The sequence below is a fragment of the Diabrotica virgifera genome, chromosome 5 (assembly GCF_917563875.1).
Source record: "Diabrotica virgifera virgifera chromosome 5, PGI_DIABVI_V3a".
NCBI classification, from domain to species: domain Eukaryota; kingdom Metazoa; phylum Arthropoda; class Insecta; order Coleoptera; family Chrysomelidae; genus Diabrotica; species Diabrotica virgifera.
In genome coordinates this window covers 164,514,144-164,527,477 of record NC_065447.1, presented here as the reverse complement: position 1 = coordinate 164,527,477, position 13,334 = coordinate 164,514,144, and the positions used below count along the sequence as shown (strand labels likewise).

The 13,334-nt window shown below is 32.7% G+C and overlaps 1 protein-coding gene across 1 annotated transcript; it reads left to right on the top strand.

Annotated features, from left to right (window-relative positions):
• Positions 1 to 10,001: 10,001 nt before the first annotated feature.
• On the top strand, positions 10,002 to 10,883 carry LOC126885202 (probable ribosome biogenesis protein RLP24). The gene is made up of 2 exons (XM_050651651.1): positions 10,002 to 10,240; positions 10,293 to 10,883. Exons 1-2 carry the CDS (start codon positions 10,160 to 10,162, stop codon positions 10,731 to 10,733), a joined length of 522 nt encoding a protein of 173 aa, XP_050507608.1. The 5' UTR covers positions 10,002 to 10,159; the 3' UTR covers positions 10,734 to 10,883.
• Positions 10,884 to 13,334: the final 2,451 nt, after the last annotated feature.

The window sequence follows — 13,334 nt, the reverse complement described above, 5'->3', positions numbered from 1 at the left end:
GTTTCAATGTTAGGCTAGAAATATGATTCTTCAGTATAGCCCAACGATAAATAGATGCTCAGAAAAAGTTCTAAATTTTTGCCACTAAGGAAAAGAAAGGAACTGCAAACTGTGAGGCTTTAGCAGCATTGTTGACGACTAAGTTGGAGTGAATGGCTAAAACATGGGACAAAAATGGGTCAAATTTGCCAAAGAGCTCAACAAGCTTTAAAAGATTACCATTGTTGTGACGAAAAAGTTTATCAGTATCGCTCCTCAATGGAACACACTCTTGTGCTAAAAACTATATTATATTTATTTATTGATATAAATCGTTCTATTACATTTTTCTAATGATGAGTTTCTGAATTTAGAACTTTTTGTGTTTCTTCATCAAATCTATGGTTTTGTCCGATTCTTGTCAAATTGCTAGTTCTACCCACTATCGCTGTGACTGTAGATGGGCTGGAGACTTAGCGTGACTGGACAAAGTAAATTTTATTTTGACATTGGAAAATATTTTACAGAAAAACCAATACACAGAATTATTTGTCTTAGAATAAATTAACCATTTTCTCTCAACAGTTTAACCATTGCACATAAACTGTAGTAGTTAGTTGTAAATCTACGATCTAAATTATATTTCGGGCACAACTGAGCCTCTGCAACGAATAATTTTGGCGGAGACCTCTTTGTTACCAAAGTTGCTCTAACAAAATCATTCATTTTATTGGGCCACTTTGCTGGATCATAATCAGTAATTACATTGTTTCCTGTGACGGTAGTAGTGGCATCAGTAGCTGACGTAGATGCTGATGATTGTCCTAGATGACAGATGATAAAAAAAAAGAATGTGTGTGTACTTTGTACGCACGTAAGAAGTTATACTTCTAATATATGATTGCTTAAAAATAAATATACTTTAAACAGTTTGTTTTAATTTTTTTTTAAACACCAAACTAATTTTGTGCTTACCGCTTTCAAAAAAATAAAAAAAGTATAGGATTGCACTGGATTCGAACTCAAGACCTTTCGATCTCTGGCCGAATGCTATACCAAATACGTTACGACGACTGTGTCTGTATCGGTTCGAACGTACCTAATGACAATTCACGGTAACAAACAGACAACGTGATGTATATTAAATATATACAATAAAATGTTTTAATAATACTCATCTTACTCCTGAGGAAGACAAATCCAAAGACTAAAAATTATAATAAATATATTTACTAAAAACACTAATTCATCTAATCACCTCAAGACACTCCAGGCCGCATAGTGAGAAATCAAATAGATTACATCATGATTAATAAAAGATTCCGTAACAGCATAACATCAGTCAAGACATACCCAGGAGCTGATATCAAGTCAGACCATAACCCACTGATTGGCAAAATTAAGCTCAGGCTAAAGAAGGTTAGACGTAGTGTCAATCCAAAATTCGACATAAGGCTATTAAAAGACCAAAACACAGAACAGAGTGTAAAACGGTATATACAGAACAACTTGAATACCGTTATTCAATCGGATGTAATGGACCAGGAGATAGAAAAGTTGCATACAGTTTCACAAGACATACGTGAGAAATTCCTCAAACCACCAAAAATAAAGAAGAAATCGTGGATGACAAACGAGATTTTAGATATGATGGAAGAGAGGCGAAAGTCCAAAGATCAGGACATGTCATTATACAAAAGAATAGATAAAGATATCAAAAAAGCAATTAGAATAGCTAAGGATACACGACTAAGAGAACAGTGTGCGGAAATCCAGCAATTGCAACATAAACACGATTCATTCAATATGCACAAAAAAGTTAAAGAAGCTGCAGGCTTATACAAACCTAGAAGAGTTGGGTGTTTGGCAGATAACCAAGGCAAACCACTGTTAAGTGTGGAAGAAAAACTAGACACGTGGAAGAAATATGTGGAAGTAACTTTTGCAGATGAAAGGCAGAATACCATTGAAGACATTGAATGCCAAACAGGACCCCCGATTACCATTGAAGAAGTCACGTCAGCTATTAAAACAACTAAAGATGGTAAAGCTGTAGGGCCTGACCAGTTTTATGTAGAATTCCTAAAACTTATGGATGAACAAGGAATAAAATGGATAACAACCGTATTCAACAAAATATACGTAACTGGAAAAATACCCCAAAGCTGGTTAAAGTCGACCTTCGTAACTGTACCCAAAAAAGTAAATGCCAAAACATGTGAAGACTACAGAACAATTAGCCTAATGAGCCACTTACTCAAAACGTTTCTGAAGGTGATACATGGCAGAATATATAAAAAATGCGAACAACAGATATCATGGACGCAGTTTGGATTCCGCGATGCCTTAGGCACCCGAGAGGCTCTATTCGCTGTCCAAGTGCTTATGCAAAGATGCAGGGATGTTGACTGTGAAGTGTATATTTGTTTTATCGACTACAAAAAGGCGTTTGATAGAGTAAAACATGATAAACTCATAAACATCTTGAAAGAAGCGGGAGTAGATGATAGAGACTTGAGAATCATATATAATTTGTATTACAACCAAACTGCCAATATTAAAGTGGAAGACCAATTAACAGAGGCAGTCTCCATAGATAGAGGAGTGAGGCAAGGATGCATCCTGTCCCCGGTGCTGTTTAATATATACTCTGAATGTATCTTCGAGCAAGCGCTGGGAGAACTACAGGAAGGCGTATTAGTCAACGGAGTGCGTCTGAACAACATTAGATATGCCGACGACGCTGTAGTTTTTGCAGACAGTCTAGATGGTTTGCAAAGAATAATGTCGCGCATATCAGATATAAGTAGAGAATACGGACTTGATCTCAATACGAAAAAAACAAAGTATATGGTAGTCAGTAAGCGCGAAATATTAAATACACAGCTTTTGGTTAACCAACAACTAATTGACAGGGTCGACAGCTACGCATACCTTGGTACCAACATAAACAGCCAGTGGGACCACTCAAGTGAAATAAAACAACGCATAGGAAAAGCGAGATCAGCGTTCATAATGATGAAGTCTCTTTTCAGAAGCCACGATTTACCTCTTGCTACCAAAATCTCTATCATCAGATGCTATGTATTTTCTACGTTATTATACGGAGTAGAGGCCTGGACACTTTCCGAGGCTTCTTTGAGAAAACTCGAGGCATTTGAGATGTGGTGTTACAGGCGCATTTTGAGAATTTCGTGGGTGGATCGTGTGACTAATATTGAGGTTCTACGTAGAATAGGCAAGGAATGCGAGATTATTAACATAATCAAAGAGCGCAAACTAGAATATCTTGGCCATGTTATGAGGAATGAACAGAGATATGGCTTGTTGCAACTCATTCTTCAAGGCAAGGTATTTGGAAAGAGAGGACCAGGGAGAAGAAGAATATCTTGGCTTCAAAACCTGAGAAAGTGGTTTAATACATCGACAACCGGACTATTCAGAATAGCAGCAAGCAAAGTTAGGATAGCCATGCTGGTCGCCAACATCCGGAACGGATAGGCACCTTAAGAAGAAGAAGAAGAAAAACACTAATATATTCTTTTCACATCTTTTCTTGCACTGATATATTTATACATAACTAAAAGAAAGATTTGGCAACTAAACGCCATACTGTCTGTGTGCGCATGCGTGCAGTATTATGAAATTTTACTCTCAATCGCGCCTAAAGAAGTATAACTTAAAAAAAAATGTAACTGAACATATAACAGGGTTAAAATGGAGATTTGCGGGCCACAATGCGAGACAGGAAGATAAAAGATGGAATGCTGAAATACAAAACTGGAGACCGTGGACAGGAAGAAGAGGAAGAGGAAGACCTCAGATGCGATGGAAGGACGATATTGTAAAAGCTGCAGGAACTATCTGGAAAAGCGCAGCCAAGGACAGACGGAAATGGAAAGATTTGGGGAAGGCCTATGTCCAAAGTTGGATAGAAATGGGCTAAAAGAAGAAAAGAAGTCCTAGATGACTGTCGATAGGGGGCGGCAGCTGACGTGGATGCTGATGATAGGCCTAAGTCTGGGTGAATATTGTCAGACTCAAAGGAAGCGGTAACAGCTGTATGCTCTCTAGTTTGAGCAATATTGCCATCATCAGTGTGTAACGATTTTAAAAATCTACCTAGGGAAATTTTAAGCCTTTTTGTTTCAATCTCCTTCTCTGCTCTCTTTTTCCTATACTGACAACCAGAAAAACGTTTTCTACCATCCATTATTGCACTCACACAATTATTTTTAATAACACTAAACACTTAATAGTATTCTGGCACACAACGGTACGGAAATTACACTGTAACAATTATTGATCTAAACTGATTTAAAAACTAAACACAGTAAAATACCTACTTCTTCTTCTTAAGGTGCCGAGACCGTTTGTCGATCGTTGGCTCTCATGTTGCCCAGCATACAATCATTGTCTTATTTACAGCCGCACGAAATAGTTCAGTGCTAGTTTTCCCAAACCATTGGCGTAGGTTTTTAAGCCAAGAAGTTGTACGGCGGTCCACACTTCTTTTTCCCATTATTTTACCTTGCATGACAAGGTGAAGTATGTCATATTTTTCTGGGTGACGCATTATATGACCAAAGTATTCCAATTTGCGCCTTTTAACCGTGTTCACTACTTCGCAACTTTTATTCAAACGTTGCAAAACCCTTTCGTTTGTGACCCAAAATACTACAAGCCTATACAATTAAACGAAATACAAAAACACAATGCAATTGTTAACAGCACATCTATGATCTATGGAAACTTGATAACCAAGTTATACGAAAAGCGTGAGTCAACAGATATCAGTTATCAGTCGGTCGGTGCTACTGCACAAGAACCATAAAAACAATCCTGGGAGGGAGGTATGGTGAGGGGTAGTTCTGATCCCACTATTCTTATGCGATGAAGAAGAAGAAGGCGGTGTTGTCGATTTCTCGTCGAATCAACCTTGCAATTGATATTGTTTCACTTATTTAATTCTCGTTTTTACAGTTGCGTTTTTGCCGCTATTTTTCATAATATTGATTTGTTATAATATTAAAAAAATAATTTATTATTTCTTCAATTTCAAAAATTGGTGTCCTTTAAAATTTGCCGCCCCTAAAATTGCCGCCCTGGGCAGCCGTCCAGTTCGCCCACCCCTGGGGCCGGGCCTGCTGGTGAACGCGCCCATGAAGGCATATGATAGTACCTATAGTGTTATTTTAGTATTTTAAAGTAATTTTTTTATTTTATGTCCGTGTAAATATTGCTAAATACTTCTGTGACATAGTAAAAAATATTGCTTACGTCAATAAACTTTAATAAGTAGTTAAAAAGTTTTAACTAAGTAATTTGGAAGATTGAAGAAAGCTAGGTTAACAAAATTTATGTTTTATAAGTTTAATAAAAAATAATATTGAGCATCCCTAAAATAGATTTTAGGTCAAATCATCGGGGTAATATATATTTTATTATTTTAGGTACCTAGTAATACCACATTGTATCTTAAATTTGAAATTTAAATTTAAATAAAGTATCCAATAAAATCGCTTGTGTGCAGTGTTGCCAGAGACACTTTTGTAAATGCACCGGAATGACTGGAATAGTGACACAAAGTACTAAACCAACACATTTTGTACAAAAACTTAAAAAAACGTCGTTTAATATTATTTGAAGCAAATTTCTTATGTCACAAAATTTTAGGTTTTTACTTTAGGAGACTTTAGAATCAAAAGTTTGGTTGTTAATTGTATCAAATTGGTACAATTGTAACAACTCTGGCAACGCTGAAGTGCCTGCCATAGGCCCTGTCCAAGGTCCCTATACCATTTATGAACTATATACTATTTATGAACCTTGGGCCCTGTCATTAAAAATCACGTGGTTTGGATTGCCTAATTAATGGCAAAGTCCACGGTTATTAGACTTTATTACGGTTGTCTTGTCCGACGGTGGTGGGGAGACTTATATTTTTGACTTTACGTCACAAGAGTTTACATTCCCATATTTTTAAATTATTTTCGATCATTGAATGTGTGTTATTGTGTATATATGTGTATTATTTGTGTTATTATGAAATAATAAGACAAATAGTACACATTTTATCTTATACCGGGTGGTGAATCGTAAAAAGGGCCATAGGAAACTCAATGTAAAATTCTGAATTATTGAATTCCTGCTTCCCTAATTATTCTACATCAAAAGTCATGAGAGAATACTTGTAGAGAATTAAAATCTGTATTAAAATCAAAAGTTAAAATTGTTCTACGATTTAAATGCATTCCAAAATTTTGAAAAATATGATACACTTACCACAATAGGTATGCGTGTAAAAGTAAGGCCACACGTTACTATTTAACTGAGAGTGCTCACACCATTGACTGAATAAAAAAATCTTTATTATTAATCCTTTCTCCGCAACTGAGGGTATTTTACCAACTGTATTGTTTTTAAACAATAGATGATAAAATAAAAATATTGACAGTTCAAAAATGTGAACATTATTGCATTGTGTGTGGCTTAAGTTTGGGCTGAAAACTAAAATGTATTACATTTTTACAAAATTTTGGAGTATGTTTAATTACGTAGACCAATTTTAACAGTTATTTCCAATACAGATTTCAATCCTCTTCAAATAGTTTCTAATGTCTTTTGATGTAAAATAATTATTAGGGAAGCTGGAATTCAACAGTTCAGAATTTTACATTGAGTTAATGCAAAACTTTGACGCATGTCAAAATTCTCAATGTGTTTTAATTGTATTCATTTTTTCGAATCCTGAAAAAACTAATGAATATTTTTGAAAAATTTAAACTCAGAATGAAAGACTACATTATTACCGAGGGCTGAAAGTCCCTGAAAACTTCTATAATGTTTATTTTAATAAGTTACAAGGCTGAAAATAAAATAGAAGTGCGATATTTAATTTCAAATATTTCATTCAATAGAATCTGCTTGTTTATTCTAAGGGGCTTTCCGCCCTCGGTAATAATGTAATCTTGCATCCTGCGTTTAAATTTTTCTAAAATACTTGGTTTTCTCAGGATTCGAAAAAAATCATATTACGATTCAAATGACAGTAAACTCTCGTGACGTAATCTCACCCTTAATGTTCATTGGTTAGTCGATTTAGGCAACCGTAGTAATGTCTAAGAACCGTGGGCAAAGTCAATGTTTTCCTTGAGTTGATGCTTTTCAAATTCGCCACCAGGCGTCACCCACTTTGCAGTTCCTCGCCAATAATGGGGCAATCTTAAAAAAAATCTGAAAAAATTAGGAATGATACTTAACAGTGGGTAGAAGACTACTAACTTACTAATCAATTTCATTTAATTTAATTGGACTGAATGGAGTTAATCTATTAAGAGGATCGGTACGTATTTTCGGCTGCTATGCTATTCAAATGGGGATTCATTTTTTTCGAATCCTGAGAAAACCAATAAGTATTATTGAAAAATTTAAACGCAGAATGAAAGATTACGTTATTGGCGAGGGCCGAAAGTCCCTGAGAACTTCTGTAATGTTTATTTTAATAAGTTACAGGGCTGAAAAACTAAGAGAAAATTTAGTATGATTTTTAATATCAAATATCTCATTCAAAATAAACTTTTTATTTATGCTAAGGGACTTTCGGCCCTCGATAATAATTTAGTCTTTCATTCTCCGTTTAAATTTTTCAAAAATATTTATTGGTTTTTTCAGGATTTGAAAAAAATGAGCACAATGCCGTGGTAATATTTTCCAAATCTATCTTTGTCTTACAACGCACCCAGCTGAATATAATATTGTCAGCATATAGTGTCAGTCAGACACTGACAGTCAGTGACAATTTTAAATATTTGACATTGCATCGGGAATATTTTGAGTTATTAATTAAATATTATTGATATATAATTGATTTAAGACGTGAATTTAATAAAAAGTTATTTATTGTGTATTATTTGTGGAAGATCCAAGCAGAGAATACATCAGGATAATAATATATTCAGTGATCGAAGTATTTTGTTATTAAAAATGTTCAAAATTGTAAGCGTTCCATAAGAACAATATATTATTAAAAAATCACTTTAACACTTTTCCTCTTTTCTCGATTGAGTATTAGTTTTTGTTGTACAAATAAATTATTACAATCACTGAATATATAGTTAGTGAAAAAATTATCACATTTATTAACTGAATTAATAATTTGCAATTATAAAAATAACAGTTATCCAAGAACATTCAAAACCCATCTCTTTAAATTAATGATGACATTTTCAAGTAGAATGACATTCTAGTAATGTTTACATATCCATACCAGTGTGAATTTTACTACACGTAATTTGCCGTGTAAAGACAGAAAAAGTAGGGATACACGTAAAATATTTGCGAATTATGTACCCATAGCCTTAACTATTAATTAAAAATCAAAGCGTCAAACCCAAAATGGAATTACCATTCCAATCAATTATGGCTTAATCCAGGTTTGTTCCAACATGAACTTTTGGACGGTCCAGAAACCGTCACGAAACTACTTGTACCGTTTGTTGTGCGCATGTTCGTAATTGTATCGCCCAGTTATCGTCCCATGACGGTAATCATATATTTGTTATTTTTGTTGGTGACAGCTTGTGTGCTTTTAGTCGATCAAAGGCTCAAAAACTTTAAAGAATTAAATCCTAGTGCGCAAGTCAGTCCAACCAGCACATTATGCATTTGCCCGATTACTGAAATGATCATCACGAAACCGTCACCGAAAGATCACAATTCTTGTTGGAACAGTGGGAAGGACGATCCGATGACGATCATATTTTTGTTGGAACGGATTTTGTTTACTGCGCAGAAGCGTTACCGTTTCGTGACGGTTCTCGGTCGTGTTGGAACAAACCTTCCATAGCCACCTTACTTTACAAGCCATGAAGAGAAAAAGGCAACGTCGCAATTGATGACGTCGGTAGTCTGACTTTCGGACTACCGCTTTCGAAACTACGATTTTAAAGTACAAATTCTGGTAAAATTTATAGTATTTTTTGAGTCGAATAAGAAAATATTATTAATTAGAAGTTTGTACAAAATAATATTAAAAGTAATTCCTTGTAAGTAACGTTTATTATACAAAAAAAAAAAACAATAACAAGAATATAAACGGGATTCATTTTTTTCGAATCCTAAGAAAACTAATAAGTATTTTTCAAAAATTTAAACGCAGAGTGAAAGATTACGTTAGGACCGAGGGCCCAAATTCCCTGAAAACTTCTATGGTTATTTTAATAAGTTACAGGGGTGAAAAATTAAGAAAATTCAGTGTGATTTTTAGTTTCAAATATGTCATTAAAACAAAACCTTTTATTCATTCTAAGGGACTTTCGGCCCTCGGTAATAAAGTAGTCTTTTATTCTGCGTTTAAATTTTTCAAAAATACTTATTGGTTTTCTCAGAATTCGAAAAAAAATTATTACATTTAAAATACAGGCGTCAAAATTTTGCATTTTGTTCCTTTCCCCTTAAAGTTTGTCGCACTTATGTAGAAACACCCTGAATTGATAAAGAACAAATCTAGTTGTTAAACATAAGCGAATTAATAAAAAAAAAACAGAATGTTAAGAAAACCGGAATCTATAGTTGGTTTTTAATTTCAGTATTTTATAAATGCCCGGTACACCATAAAAATTTAACTGGTTAGCAACAATATTATTACAGCGGTATTGTTAAAGAATTAGGCTATAACATATTAAAAAACCACTTAAATCTGCCAACAGGTGTAGGAAATATAAGACATTAAAAATGACAAAATTTTTAAGTGGACGGATTTCTATATGCACGCAAGTTTATATAAAAATATATTATATTGAACTAAAATCATCTTAGTAACATACCCTTTAATGTTCTTTATAATTTGGAGCACGAAATATTGTAAAATAATTCAGTTTCTCTGTAAATACAGTGAAAATTATTTAAAAACAAATGAGAACTGTCAGAATTAATCGGTCTACCAATAGATGTTGCCAAGTTTCAACTTCATGGCTTGTTAAGTAAAGGTGGCTATGCTTAATCCCATAAAATTATATCTATGACCAATATTTTTTTTAAGGAAGAAGACCGTCACTTATCAATTGTCATTTGTCATTAGTGTCAAAAATAAAATTCAATTTCTCTTCATGTGGTGCAATCAAAATAAACTGATGCACGTGTAATATAATGTACTAGAATTTAATATTAAACTACAAATATGCGTATAGAAACGTGTTACTTCTGTTCTTCAAGGATATATCCAGGCCATGGAATACAATTTGTACGAAATGACTGCAAGGTAATGTTATTTTTCTCTAATAATCACATGTTAAATTTTGCGTATTTTGTAGATATTTAAGTTTTGCCGTTCAAAATGCCATGCAGCATTTAAAAAGAAAAAGAATCCACGTAAAGTAAAATGGACCAAGGCGTACAGGAAAACAGTAGGCAAAGAGTTAACGATAGATCCATCATTTGAATTTGAAAAACGTAGAAACATACCACTTAAATATAACAGAGAAACCTGGTCAAAGGCTGTAGAAGCAATGAAAACGGTAGAGAAAATAAAACAGAAAAGGCAAGGAGCCTACATCATGCAAAGATTACGTAAAGGTAGAGAAATCGAACAAGAACGAGACATCAAAGAGGTACAAAGGGATCTGTCTCTTATCAGATCCCCAGCTGTTGGACTTAAAGAAAGAAAACAAGAAGAATCTGTGGCGGAAGATCACAGAGAAAGTGACGAAGAAATGGAAGGTATTATTGAAGATGGTGGAGAAGTTACACTGTAAAAAATACAATTTGTTGTCAATAATTATAAACAATATAACATTTCATTGTGAGTTGTTAGTTTTGTAGCTGTTACTTTTTTATTTGGTACTGAATGTTTTTGAATGTCCACAAAACATTCAAATACTTCGAAATATATTACAATATATTAATTCTTTGTTTTTTTTGTAATGTGCATTCATATATTTTTCTTGTGTTTATATGAGCTAAATACAGCAGACTCACTCTATAACGAGAACTGAAATGGCAGACTAATTACCTCGTTAGGTTAGGTATATCAGAGAACAATAATATTGAAATGTTTTGTTGCCTCGTAAGTAGTTTAATAGGTGTCGATAGTCGACCTGAACAATGAGACTTCGCCATTGTAAATTTCCTACAATATTCAATATCTGTCAATAGATAAACAAGAAGTTTATTACAGGTGGTGAAGTTGATTACAGCACTGGCCTCGATAATAACACAGATGCTGGGCATTTCTATATACAGGCAGTTGGGGTATTTACTTATAGCCACTACTGCTCTAAAAACAAGTAAAAAACATTCTTCGATTTCATTTTTCCTCGTTGTAACCAAATATGCCTCGTTATAGAGGTGTTATAGTTGAATAGGAATTTCATGGGACATCTAGTATACCTAGTTATAAGCGAAACCTCATAATATCTGTGTTCGTTATAGAGAGAGTCCACTGTATTTGATTATTCTAATTGTTTTCTTTTAATGCTTATTTTACCATTTATTGTGAAAAATTTAATTTTTGAAACTTCAGTTTTTCATTCATTTAATAGCATGTTTAGTCCAAGAAATTAAACAGTCTAAATTAAAACCGGATACTTAAACAGGAAAAAACATAGTTTACCTATTTAAATTTTTTTATTTTCATAGCAATACATGAACCAATACGATTTTTAGAAATAATTGAATATGATAATTTTTTGAAATTATTTACTAAGTTTATTGAAGAAGTATATATTTATTGATCAAAGATATTTATGTTGTACAATAAAATTACCTCAAATATTACTAAAAAATTAAAGCTTAAAAAATTGATTGAACAAATTATTAGATGATTTATTTACTTAACAATTTATTTATTTAAATGATTCATTCATCCATCCATTCGTAATGTTCACAAAAAGTACATACAAATTAAAAAATATGTCGAAATCAATAAACAAGAACCAGAGATACAGTTAACAGCTCCTTCCCCTCCATAGGTCCCACAAGTTTCAAAGTCAGCCAATTTTGAGGACATTTTAAAGCGTTCTAGACAATTCTGCTGAAAAAAATAAAACAGGGCCTAACTTAGTCCCAAATTATCCTTTTGACAACTTTTTTTCCTTTAAAATTCGTGAAAAATTCAAGCTTTCCAAATATGAAAAAATAATTTTCCTGTAGGTTAAAAAGTTATTTTAAGTAATTATTGTTTTATTGGTTATAAGCAAAAAATCTACATCTTTAAAATATGCATTTAAAATTGTTTTTCTTCTTTTTCAACGAAAACTTTTCGTTTATAAATTCGCAAAAGTTTGTGTGTTAATGCGTTGCCGCTCCTGCAATACTCAGATCAGATTTATCGATGGATTCTTATGTAGTTTTATCTTCTGAATCCAAATCTGAAAACGGCATTATGATATCTCTAACTGTCTTCGAGATAATCGACCTCAAAGTCTAAAATGTGACGACACAATCCATTTATTTTATTTTATTATATTTTATTAAGTATTAATAAAATATCAATGACATTTGATTGTGAATGTAATTAGGTATTATATAAAATAAATAAGATGTACAAAAATACAATTTGAGTATATTTTAAAAGCAATAATTTATTAACCGCTTTAAAAAGGTTTATACGAGTGATAAATGGACTGTTCCATTCGTTATGAAATGAAAATTGTTATTATAGTCGGTTCGTTAAACTCGACACAACTGGCTAGTGATTTTAGTAGGTATTTTTTTTGTTTTTTGCGAATTTTGCCAAAATTGGCAAAATTACTAATTATTTAGTACTTATTAACTATTTAGTAATTATTTTTTTTGCCAAATTGGCAAAAATATTGACTAAAATCACTAGCCAGTTGTGTCTGAGTTTAGCGAACCGACTATATGAAATTATATTGTTTGGAATAAAAAATTATGGTCTGATATGTGCAATTACATCCTTCTAATGGAAAAAAAAATATTTGAAGATTTTTCTCAAATTATGGATACCAACAACATTTTCATTTATAACTCTTTTATTTTTAATTTGACGAAGAGAAGTTATTCTTCATAAAAAGCTCTTCATGGTCTAAGATTTATGATGCAACCATCATGTATAAAATTTTATTAATTTATACGAGGTATATAAAAAATATGAATTTCGATCAAGAGTAAACTACCTTTATGGTTCATAACATTTAAATTAGAATGATATAATTGCACATTAAAACATAATTATTATTTCTAAACTACTTTTCATAATAGCAATTTTCCATATTATGAATTTAAATACATAAATAAACAAAGTTTTCGTTATGATAATGCTCGCATTTTCAGCTTGTTCTAAATAATATTGATAGAATAAACCTTCATTTTCTTTCATTAGCTACCTGTAGAAT